Source organism: Nuphar pumila, chromosome 1 (genome assembly GCF_984573655.1).
Source record: "Nuphar pumila chromosome 1, dmNupPumi1.hap1.1, whole genome shotgun sequence".
NCBI lineage: Eukaryota > Viridiplantae > Streptophyta > Magnoliopsida > Nymphaeales > Nymphaeaceae > Nuphar > Nuphar pumila.
The window spans coordinates 165,627,729-165,639,996 of record NC_143249.1 but is presented as its reverse complement, the minus strand read 5'-3'; the positions used below and the strand labels follow the sequence as shown (position 1 = coordinate 165,639,996).

The 12,268-nt window shown below is 36.2% G+C and overlaps 1 protein-coding gene across 3 annotated transcripts; it reads left to right on the top strand.

The window, feature by feature from the left end:
- The first annotated feature begins 473 nt into the window (after window positions 1-473).
- LOC149851196 (ATP-dependent Clp protease proteolytic subunit-related protein 2, chloroplastic-like) lies at window positions 474-11,513 on the top strand. Of its 3 annotated transcripts, XM_090014040.1 has the most exons (4): window positions 477-593; window positions 677-814; window positions 918-979; window positions 11,288-11,513. In XM_090014040.1, exons 1-4 carry the CDS (start codon window positions 510-512, stop codon window positions 11,310-11,312), a joined length of 309 nt encoding a protein of 102 aa, XP_089870166.1. In that variant the 5' UTR covers window positions 477-509; the 3' UTR covers window positions 11,313-11,513. The 3 variants fall into 3 exon arrangements, 2 of the variants coding, with proteins under 2 accessions (XP_089870166.1, XP_089870159.1); XM_090014033.1 differs by lacking the exon at window positions 918-979; XR_016433303.1 differs by lacking the exons at window positions 677-814; window positions 918-979 and having other exon boundaries at window positions 474-593.
- Window positions 11,514-12,268: the final 755 nt, after the last annotated feature.

Genomic DNA, 12,268 nt, shown 5'->3' with positions numbered 1-12,268 from the left:
AAGTGACCTTTGCTCCTAGTCATGCATGTTCCTTCTCAACAGAAAAAATGCTTCATATGTTCAATGTGACCTCACAGTCCATTTGACGTGGTTTGACTAGGATTGACTAGTTTTGGTGTAGACAAATTTTTATTGGTGCATTTTGAGTTGTTGATTTTTGAAGCTCTAAAAAACTGTTTAAACAAAACAGTCAAATTATCCAAAGCATTTTTTGACTGAACAAACTAATGTAGATCGTATCTATAGGGATTGATAAAAAAAATCAAGAAAACTTGAAAAATGGATGGTTTCTAGTGGAAAGAAAGGTGTAGCTAGGTGCAACCAATATTTTCTTTATATGTGTGCATCTGCCTGGATTGCCTATTTTCTGGTAAATTGCTTTGGACTTGCTGAAACATGGTGCCTGCTCTTTCTCTGACTCACAAAAAAAGAAAAGAAAAAAATTGATATCTGACTATGAATTTGGGAGCAGTCTTACAAACAGGAAAGCAACACGTGCACGTGTTAGGATGATGCCAATAGGCACACCCAGAGTACCCTACAGAACTCCTGGTGAAGGTACATGGCAATGGGTTGACTTGTGGAACGCACTTGTAAGTAATAGCACACAGTTGAACATATCTTTGATGCTACATGTTGCAGGATAATTTAGACCTTTGGAAAATTTTACTTGCAGTACAGGGAGCGTGTCATCTTTATTGGGCAACATATTGATGAGGAGTTCAGTAATCAGATACTGGCTACAATGCTCTACCTAGATAGTTTGGAGTCTTCTGAAAAGCTGTACTTATATATCAATGGTCCTGGTGGTGATGTGAGTTTTTGTTTATGCTAAGCAGGTTCTTTTAAGATATCAAATTATGGACATATGTTCATCAATGATTTCTTTTCCTTTTTTTCTTCGGTGCTTTTGACAGTTAACCCCCAGCATGGCATTATATGATACCATACAGAGCTTGAAAAGTCCTGTTGGCACGAGGTGTGTTGGCTATGCTTATAATATGGCAGGGTTTCTTCTTGTAGCTGGAGAAAAGGTCCCACTATTATTTGAGAAATCCTTTATGCAAACTTTAGGAAATCAAATTTCGGAAACCACCTTTATTTTTTATCCTTGTCATGCTTCATTAAACAGGGTAGTCGCCTTGCCATGACTCTATCAAGAATTGCATTGCAGTCTCCTGCTGGGGCTGCTCGTGGTCAGGTCTGAAGAAATTTTTATCTGCTGAGTTGGAGCCATTCATACTTTGTCTCAATAATTCCCTTAGCATCTACTGTGGTCTCTATTTTTTGTTTCAACAGGCCGATGACATTCAAAATGAAGCCAATGAGCTCCTTAGAATCAGGGACTATCTGTTTCAAGAACTAGCTGCAAAGACTGGCCAACCTGTGGAGAAAGTATGAGTTCTATTTCCCTGCAATTTTATAAAGTTATAGTATATATTTTTACCTTATGATGAAAAATTTATTTATCTTTTTTTATTTTTATCTTTTCTTTCAATATTTTTTCCGACTAATGCAACTGTAACAACACTCTTCTTGGCACACCTTTATGCTACAAATTGCCTTTATGAATGGCAGATCATGCATTAGACTTTCTGATGAAAAATTCACTGAATTTCTCTTCGCTTTTGTTTTAACAGTCTATGTCCGAATTTTTTACAAAGTCAAATAGTATATACTATATCTCTTGATGGAGTTCATTTAATTTTTTTGTTCTCATATATACTTTCAGCTTGTCACATTGGTTTGGAATTTCAATGTGGTCAGAGGAAAGTATTAAACTTTTGTTTTATATATATATATAGGATAGTAACTAGGTTAGTTTAGTTTTGTTCCTTTTTGTTTTTTAGTTGGGATGAGACTAGTCAACCCATAGAGTCGGAAGTCCAGCGACTCTCCCTTTTGGAGCTCCAACTTTGTGTATAAATAGGGGGCAAAACCACCACAATATGTATGTTTCTTGCAAGAGTCTTGATCAATAAAATATTATTTTGATTCCTTGTGTTTGCCCCTTTAGTGGGTGTTTGTGTGTGAGGTCATTTTATGACTTGTGTATGTTCTTTTGGTGCTTTGGTGGAACTCTTTTGAGTGTCCACTTTGTTGTTTTGGTGAATATCTTCGAATAACCTTGTTTCTTTACATGGTATCAGAGCTTTGAAATCAAATTGATTTTTTGGTGTATTGGTAAGAGTGCTACTCAAGATTTGGAAGAGATAATTTTTTTTTTGAAAAATCCATTTAAGTGCTTGTGAGATTGTAGTGCCCTCTTGGTGGTGAAGTGTTCATGTGTTTGTGCTGTTCATTAGAGGCGCTTTTTTGGTAGTGAAGTGGTCATGTGTTCGTGCTCTTCATTGGAAAGACTCTCTTGATGGTGGAGTGCTCGCGATTCTTTTCTTATTATCTCCTCTCTTTTTTTCTTCCTCTTAATCTTCTATTCTCTTTCTTAGCCCGTGTAAACATGAATGACAATGATAATGTCACCCTAAAACCCATCAAGCTCATTGACACAAACTTTGTAACATGGTCTTCAATCATGAAGCATTATATGGGGGAAAGGGTTGTGGAGTGGTGTAAGTTTTGGAAAATGATTTTTAAAACGATATTTTTAAATAAAATCAAGTGAAAGCCCGACACCAAAAATATAAAAACCGGCTCGCACGAGTGGTGAAGTCCAGGTCAATCTCAGGGAACGGAAAAATACTTCGTATTCAAGCACACAATCTAACTACACTTTATTGCCAAAAAATCAATTAATTGAATGAATAAGGGAAAAGAGTGCAACCCTCTACGAAGGACTTTAAACAAATGAATAACGACTTTATTACAAACCCAATTAAATGAATAAAGTAAAATAAACCCTAATCTAAAAATAAAAGAAAGGGTCTTCAATGCTTCGAATCCTTTGTTATTTGTGACCCTTCTTTGCCTCTTTGTTCACTTTTGTATGGTTTGATAAATGACTTTCTGAGGGATCTCTGAGGGGCTCTTTTGAGGGCCTAAAGGGACCTCAGAAGGTACTTCGAGGGCTCAAAAAGGGGCTGACCGCACATCTGTACATTTTCCTTCAAAATAAAAACACAAAACACAGCAAAAAAGAGACAAAACTAAACAAAATCTACTATTTGATTCCCCAACAAAATTCAACAAACAAGAATTGAAACAAGGTAAACAAACTAACTACACTAGAGGCCGAAATAGCAAAACAACCTTTAACAAATTATGAACTAATTGATGACAACTATTAACAACTTAACGATATTACAAGAATCAAGAATTTACTAACTACTTTAACATTAATAACTAACAACTTAAAACAAGAAAACCATACACTATGGATTAAAATGATCTAAACTAACTAAATGCCACAATAAAATAACTACAAACTAATTATTAACAAACCTTACAAAAGCTACTAACTATCAATAACGAAAGAAATACCCGACTGTGCAAGAAATCAAGAATTACTAACCATGACACTATGACATCTAAATGAATAAATAAATTACACGACCATAATGCAGACTAAAAAATCTGTTTATAAACCGACCTACATGCAATACTAGCCTACTTGACTCAAACACACCAGCTGGACAAACGTCAAGACCCTCTTATCCCTCTTTTTTTCCTTTTCTTTTAAACATTACTACACACGCAATGTCACCCGAGTATGTGCTAGACCTGTGTGAGCTGAGTTTGGTTGCTCCGAATCTGAGTTCTCACCGATGCACGGTTCAACTTAACCATGTGACCTAGTTCCAATGGCTCGGTTTGGGTGTTTCGGTTCCAGCCGACTAGCGTGATCGTACTGGACACGATGGTTTTCTCAACGATCCTGATCAGATCTAATCAAGATTTGCTCTGCGTGTTTGCTAAAAAAAACTAAACTAAAACACCAAAGAAAAAAAAATGAATAACTAGATGTTATCTTAATATGAGTCCTATTCGAATCTATATGCGCTTAACGAACAATGAATCATGCTAAAACAAACTCGATGCATTTAACTAAATTGAATTCTAATTAAATATGAAAAAATAAAGAAGCGAGGGAGAAGAGACTTACCGAACGGCTCACCTCCGACAAACGGATTGAGAAGAAGAGCGGCCTCTCCACGATATGCGTGGGTCACGCTGCACCCCTTGATAGAAGAAGAAGAAGACGCCAACGAGGAAACATGGTAGAGGAAAGAAAGAAAAAGAAGAAGAGAAGTGGAAGAAAGAAGAAGAAGAAGAAACCGTCTGGGAAAACAGAGAGAGGGAGAGAGAAAGAAAGGAGAACAAGAGGAGAGAAGAGACAGAGGGGGGCGTGAATTTCAAGGTGGGAGACACCCCCCTCCTCTTAATCTCCTATTTAAATCCAAAAATTAGGTTAAAAACACATTTTTCAAAAAGTGTCTAATGATTGTTCAAAAATTTCCAAAATAGTCTCTGCTTAGAAAACATGTTTTTCTAAACTAAATATTCCGAAACAAACTAAAATTAGTTAATTAAAGCCTAACCTAACTAAACTACAATTAAGAAAACTCTAAACTAATAAAAACACTCAAAACGCAGGGCTGGATCAGAAAATGCGATGTTTTTCCAAAAATTCTATTTAAACCAAAACCTCAAAAACAACAATAAAGATGGGTTTTTAATGCACTTTTTATCATGGATCACACATAAATAGAGATGAATGACATGCAAATATTATGCATGATCATGGAGATTAGTGGATGGGTCAGATTTGAAGCCCAAACTAATTCTTATTAAGATAGAAGGAGAAAAAGTACCTCTTATGGAGGCGGAAGAGATCAAGGCTATGGTCACTTACGAGAAAAAAATGGAAAGAATGAATAATGGGGCATACCAAGATTATGTATTGGCTCATTAGTAGTGTTGATATCAAGAAGTGCTCCAGTCTAGCTAAATTTGAACATGCAAATAAAGCATGAGACTATCTTAAGAGAATGTATTCTCTTAAAGATATTGCTCACATTTGCAACTTGCAAGACAAAGTACGTACTATGACTCAAGGAGAAAAAATATTAGAGAATACTTTAGTGAGTTGTTTGACCTTTGGAATGAGTTGGCTCTTCTTGAGCCACAATGGCATTATCTCGAAAAAATAGAACTCCGTTAAAAGCAAATTGATGCAAAGCATTTCTATCAATTCATCAATGGTCTAAGACTGAAATTTGAGTCTACTAAATCGGCTCTTCTTTATAGAGGAAAAATCCCTTTTATTGAGGATACTATTGAAGAGCTAAGTATGGAGGAAAATAGAGTAAAAAAGAAGACGTCTAAAGAGATGATAATTCGGTCTTAGCCTTGTTTAGACCAGAAAACTATGTCCATTCTTATAAACCACCACATTATGGGAGATCCAACAATGGTAACTATGAAAAATAAGGCAATGAGTTTGAGAAGAAGATAATTATTTATTATTGCCGTGAACCAGGACATGTCAAGACTTATTGCCCTAAATTGAAGAAACCCTATGAGAATAATGTAGCCTTGCTTGCATAAGAATCAAGTGAGTTCAAAGCTACACAAGAATGTCCTTGACTCGACTTGTAAAGGCTCTTCAACCACTACTCAAAGAAGCTTCATCAACTAGAGCGTCAGTCTCTTTTGTTAGCATCTTTGACCCTGGTAAGTCTCTTTGGCTTCTTAACTTAGGTGCCTATTTTCATATGACACCAAATGGTGATATTCTATCTGAATGTCGTAACTCAAGCGAGTCAAATGTTTTTACTGCTTATGGGACATCCCTTGAGATAAAGGGAACCGAAAATTTTGAAAATATTTCAAAAGGTTTTTGTATTCAAAAAATTAGATATATTCTCAAGCTAAACCTAAATCTTTTGTCTGCATCCCAATTATCTGACCATGGTATAATGTTTCTTTTTCTTCTATTGGTTGTCGAGTTCTGGATTGCCAGTCAGGGAAGCTGATTGAGAAAGGCCATAAAGAAGGAGGCTTATACTACATGGATTTTTTAAAAATACCTAAGAATACCTTTTGTTTTAATATTCAGAAACTGGATTTGGATTTATGGTATAAAAGACTTGGCCATTCTAATGTATCCAAAATCTAACACTTTTTAAATATGAATTTTTTTTTGTAATCTTGAAAATTTTGTGTGAAAATTGTATTCTTGGCAAAATGAAAAGATTGTCATTTCAAGAAAGAACTTTTGTCCAGAGTTGCCATTCGAGGAAGCGGGAGCGAGAAGAGGAAGCGGAAAATGAGGGACTTTCAAACTTTTAGGAAGCGTGGGGCGACTTAGAAACGAATCATGAATTGTCTCGGAAGTGAACCGAAAGCGACCTAGGAAGCGAACCGGAAGCGAAAAAAGAGAAAAAAAATAAAAATACAAAAAAATGAAAAAAGGGGGAACCGTGCTTCCAAAAAAAAATTTATGCTTCCCAGTGCGTTTCAGAAGCGCCACGTTTCGCACTTCCGAAACACGCTTCCCCACTTTTTTTGGCGTTTCCTGTAACTCTGCTTTTGTCTCTACACAACCATTTGAGTTAGTGCATTCAGATATTTGGTGTCCAACACCTATTGTATCTAAGGGTGAGTTTGCATATTATGTCATCGTTGTTGATGATTTTACTAGATACACATGGATTTATTTTCTCAAACACAAGTCTGAAGTCTTCTTATTTTCAAATATTTCACAAATTGGTCAAAAATAAATTTCAAAACAATGTCTCTATCTTTCACACTAATTGAGAAGGAGAATTTGTATCAAAGGATTTTAAAGATTACTTGGAATCGAATGGTATTACATATAAAAAATCTTGTCCCTACACTTCACAACAAAATGGCTTGGCTGAAAGAAAATATAGACACCATGGAAACCGCAAGAACTTTACTTATTTCAAATCAAGTCCCTAAAGAGTTTTGGGCCGAAACCACATTGAGTGCAGTTTATCTTATTAACAGAATGCCATCTGTCACCTTGAAAAATATATCATCAGTTGAGAAACTTTTTAAACTTACTCCTGATTATTACAAATTAAGAGTTTTTGGGTGCAAATGTTTTGTTTTCACTGATAAAAATGATAAACTTTCTCCTCGTACCATTTCTTGTGTCTTTTTGGGATATGCAAATAACCAAAAAGGCTATGGATTATTTGATTTTAAAAATAAGAAATTATATGTTTCAATAAATGTGTCTTTCTTAGAAAAGGAAAAATTCTTTGAATTTGAAAATCCTAAAGAAATAACTGAGTATTCATTTCTGTTGGATTTAATTCCAAAGTTTGGTGATTGTGATGAAGATCAGGATATCAAGAATGATATGGTAAGTGGAGAAAAATGTTATGTTAATGAGATAAGTAAAGAACAATCTCAAAATCAGGACTATATTCAATATTCATGTGCCCTAGAAAAATATACGAATGATGAAAACTATCTAGAAATACAAACTAGAAGGTCATCTAGAGTATCTAAACCTTCAGAGAAATTTGTGTCCTATGAGTCATTTTCGCGTAAGTATCAAGCTTACATTGCATTTATTACATTCTTATATAGAACCCTCAAAATATGCTTAATCCAAGAAACATTTTGAGTGGGTAAAAGCCATGAGAGTAGAATTTGATGCTTTAGAAAAGGCGAATACTTGGACTGTTCAAGATATTTCCTGAAGAACGAAACCCATAAATTGTTAATGGGTATATAAGATAAAAGCCAAGAGTGAATAAACTCTTGAAATATACAAAGTTGGGTTAGTTGCCAAGGGATACTCTCAGAAGTATGGAATAGATTATGAGGAAACCTTTTTTTCAGTTGCTTGGATGACCACAGTTAGAATTGTAGTAGCCATTGCTTCTGTAAAGAAATGGCCTATATATCAAATTGATGTCAAGAATGCGTTTCTAAATAAAAAATTAGTTGAAGTATATATGCAGTCACCGCTTGATATAATTATTCCTAAAAGAAAAGTTCTTCGGTTAAATAAGGTTTTGTATGGCCTCAAAAAAATTCAAATGATACCGAGTCATAGCTACAACCACTATGGAAGTGGTCTGACTGAGAAGATTGTTGATTGATATAGGCGTTCAAATTCATGGAGCATCACGACTATGATGTGACAACAAAAGTTTCATCTACATCGCCAGCAACTAGACTTTCCACAAACGAAACCAACACATTGAGATGAACTGTCACTATGTACGAAGGATTACCTACGTGGCACCATTGATCTTTCCTATGTTACTTCAAAATATCAATTGATAGACTTTTTCACAAAACCTCTCATTGCTCTTAGATTTCACTTTCTCTTAGGCAAACTTTCGGTTATCAAACCGTAAGTTTGAGGGAGAGTGTTATATATATATATATATATATATATATATATATATAACTAGGATAGTAACTAGGTTAGTTTAGTTATGTTTCTTTTTGTTTTTTAGTTGGAATGCGAGTAGTTAGAGTCGTTGGGTTGGACTCCCAACGACTCTCCCTTTTGGAGCTCCAACTTTGTGTATAAATAAGGGGCAACCCCCCCCCCCCCCAATATGTATGTTTCTTGCATGAGTCTTTCAATAAAGTATTATTTTTATTCCTTGTGTTTGCCCTTTTAGTGGGTATTTGTTTGTGAGCTCATTTTGTGGATTGTGTTTATTCTTTTGGTGCTTTGGTGGAACTCTTTTGAGTGTCCACTTTGTTGTTTTGGTAAATATCTTCGAAGGACCTTGTTTCCTTACAACTTTCACTAAGCTATTCTCTGAATAATTACAAATACTTAAGATCTCTTTATTATTAAAGTCCGTAACAACCAATCTTTATAAGAAACATTGTTTCTTTGCTGGCTTGCCATTGAGGTGGGGCAAACAATAATAATGTATAAAAGTTCAGTCTCTCTCTGGATGACTTGGCTGGAGAAGCTAAATAAGTGAAGAAGCTAATTGTGATTGTTTGAGGGAGGCATGTAAATAGTTGCCAATGCAAGAAGCAGCATGGGAATTGGGGGCAGGAAGTGACAACTGATAATTTAAGTTTTAAGAGGATTTGAGGAGCGATAATGAAAAATGAATGGGAAGGTGTTGGGGAGGGTGAAGAATAATTGGGAAGAAAAATAGGATTTGTGTGCAAAGCGATGGTGAAAGTAATCATAATCCATAAGTTATATTAAGAAATCTTCAGATCACTTGAGGGAGGCATGTAAATAGTTGCCAATGCAAGAAGCAACATGGGAATTGGGGGCGGGAAGTGACAACTGATAAATTTAAGTTTTAAGAGGATTTGAGGAGCGATAATGAAAAATGAATGGGAAGGGGTTGGGGAGGGTGAAGAATAATTTGGGAAGAAAAATAGGATTTGTGTGCAAAGTGATGGTGAAAGTAATCATAATCCATAAGTTATATTAAGAAATCTTCAGATCACTTGAGTGAAAGAATATAATGAAAACATACTTGCAACATCTAAAAATAGTAATTATATATGATTTATTTGATTTAAGAATGACCTTTGTGAACAATATTCTTACTTTGTACTTCAAGGTACTAAAAATAGCAAGAAAAAAGTTATGCAAAAATTAATGCATGTTCTATAAGGTTTGCTCACACATATAAATAAGCATTATGACTATTTACTGTACTTTCTATGTTGAACAAATGTTAATAAATTTAAGAAGTTAATGCATGTTCTATAAGGTTTGTTCACACATCTAAATAAGCATTAGGAGTATGTATTGTACTTTCTATGTTAAACAAATGTTAATAAATTTAAGAAACCATTGATTTGGGCATATTGATACCTCAATCTCATGAAATTCACATCTATAATATCATTAGCCAAGTTCCTGGCTGCTTCCTTCAGTTTAGGAAGCAGGCACTGCCTAGTTCAAAACACAATTTCCAGCAAGCAGGCTTCCCACTGCACCTAAGTGCTTCCTTTGATTATGTATAGATGTTCCCATATATTGGTTCCGGCGAAGTTTAAGTGGGTAGTCAAGTGATGCACTTATGTATCTGTTTAACTGGAATATGAAAATGGAAGTTAGATGAATGGAACCAATGCACCTGTTGTGGTATGGCTCATTATCTGCATAGTGGTTGTTGGTTATGTTTCTCTTCAAGAGAAAAGACCTTGCTTTTCTATCATGGTGCAGCCCAATCTCTGTTATGTCATGGAGGTGGCCAAAGTTTTGAGGCAAATAGAGGCAGCAATGGTTAAGGAGAAATAGATGCAGGTCCCATGTGACAGGACCATGATACAAGCGGAAGCAGATCAGATCATGCTGAACATGAGCGTTTTTGCTCATGCCAACATCGTGGCCGTCCGATTTGTATTTTGAAAAGCTAAAAAGTCAACAAAACTACGTGGCATTCATCCAAAATGTAAACAGACGGCCACGATGTTAGCATGAGCAAAAACGCTCATGTTCAGCATGACCTGATCTGATTCCGATACAAGCACGTTGGGGCCATGGCATGCTGTGCTGGATGGTAAAGAATGGTGCAAGACACATGGTTTTGTTGCAGCCTGATGTTGCAAAATGCTATGTGGTATCTGATTGATTTGGAAAATGGTTAGATGGGCCTTACAAGAACTAGTCAAGCAACAATGGGATTCACATTGAGGAAGTAATATTACCTGTTAATGATGTTGTTGATGTGGTTTCTGAGTTTTTCTCAGGCTCAGGCATTAGAGGACTTGGTTTTGTATTGAGTCAAATTTTTGGTATCTGCTATTGCTGGAGTGCATAATTGAGTTTAAGAGAAGGAATGAGATTGAGGACCGTTTTTGTAGATGAAACTGAATTTAGCAACCATGTAGATGTGAATGAGAGAAACCTTCATTGGTAGTATTAGTTCATGAGTTGTTGCAGGATTGGCCACACTGTTTTCTTCTGAAAAGAGATCCACTGATCATCTTGTGTAAATGCCTCTATGCTTGAGTCTATTGCCTTATGCAGTAGGGAATTCACTCAATTGTTTCACTTTACTGTTGTTGTTTTGCTGCCAAGACTGGTGGTTTCCACATGCACAAGTAACTTGGTTTCACCGTTCCCATAGTCGTCACTTATATTAAATACTAAATCACTACATTGAACAATAGATCATAAATAATAAAAATCAAGTGACCTTTCAGCATCAGATGTTCAGGGATTTGACGTCTATTGCATCAGGTACCTTACACAATATTTTTCAGTTGACTGCAAAACCTGCAGCCCTATCATGAACTGTGGGATATATTCTTTATTTTTTACCACTTGACTAATCTGTTTGTCTCCATGTTACCTATGTTAGAATTTGAACTCTTCTATATCCACACTTGTATTTGGATGATGCAGATACACAAGGATCTTAGTCGAATGAAGCGATTCAATGCTCAAGAGGCTCTGGAATATGGGCTGATTGATCGTATAATCAGGCCATCTCGTGCCAAGGCTGATCCTCCACGCAGGCAACCAGCAGGAGGCCTTGGTTAAACGCCTGTCATGCAGTGACTGCATTTGTAAAATTGGTGATCAAAATGATCTCAGCATGCATGGATGTTTTTTTTTTCCTATACAAATGATAGAAGCATTAACAACTTTGACTTTTAGCTAGTTTCCTGTTTCATTATTAGATAGATACACGTCCTAATTTTCATCATCGGTAGGTCTGGTGGAAACAGTAATGCCAATGGCGTTGGATTTGCTAATGCATTTACTAAATGAAGCCTCTTAACCCATAGAACTTTGGTCCAAATCCCAAGTAATCATTAGAATCAATATTGTCATGGCGCTACCTTCAACGCGTAAACCCATTTATATAATGTCACTGCAGAAGTTCCGAACTCTCCATGAGAAGCTGAAACTTTTGGGATGAGTCGTGATGGTTGGATGGCGAGGGTTGCATTATCTTGACCCAGGGGGTTCCCTCTAGCATCAAGGAACGTTGTGCTGTAGGGAGTCCGGATCGGGTGCAATATGATGGAACAAATATTTGTGCATTAATCACCCTATCACCCTCCATCAGGTCTTGGGTCCCGCACCTGACAGGCCCTGTCCCCAAGATGGAGGGTGATCAGGTGCTTAATGCACAAATATTTGTTCCATCATATCCCCCCTTGATCTTTTCACTGCTGTAGGGATGTGCCATCTTGAATGTTTTCTAACCGCATTGTGTAGGTTTTGACAAGGCCATGATTGATGATAGCGCCACGTTAATTGATTCATTCTCCTATATCGTACCATCAGGAACCAATCGTGTTGGGCCTCTCGAGGGTAAAACCGTGAACAGAATATAGTGCCAAATTGATTGATTGATTCTTTCTGCTTGAATCTTTC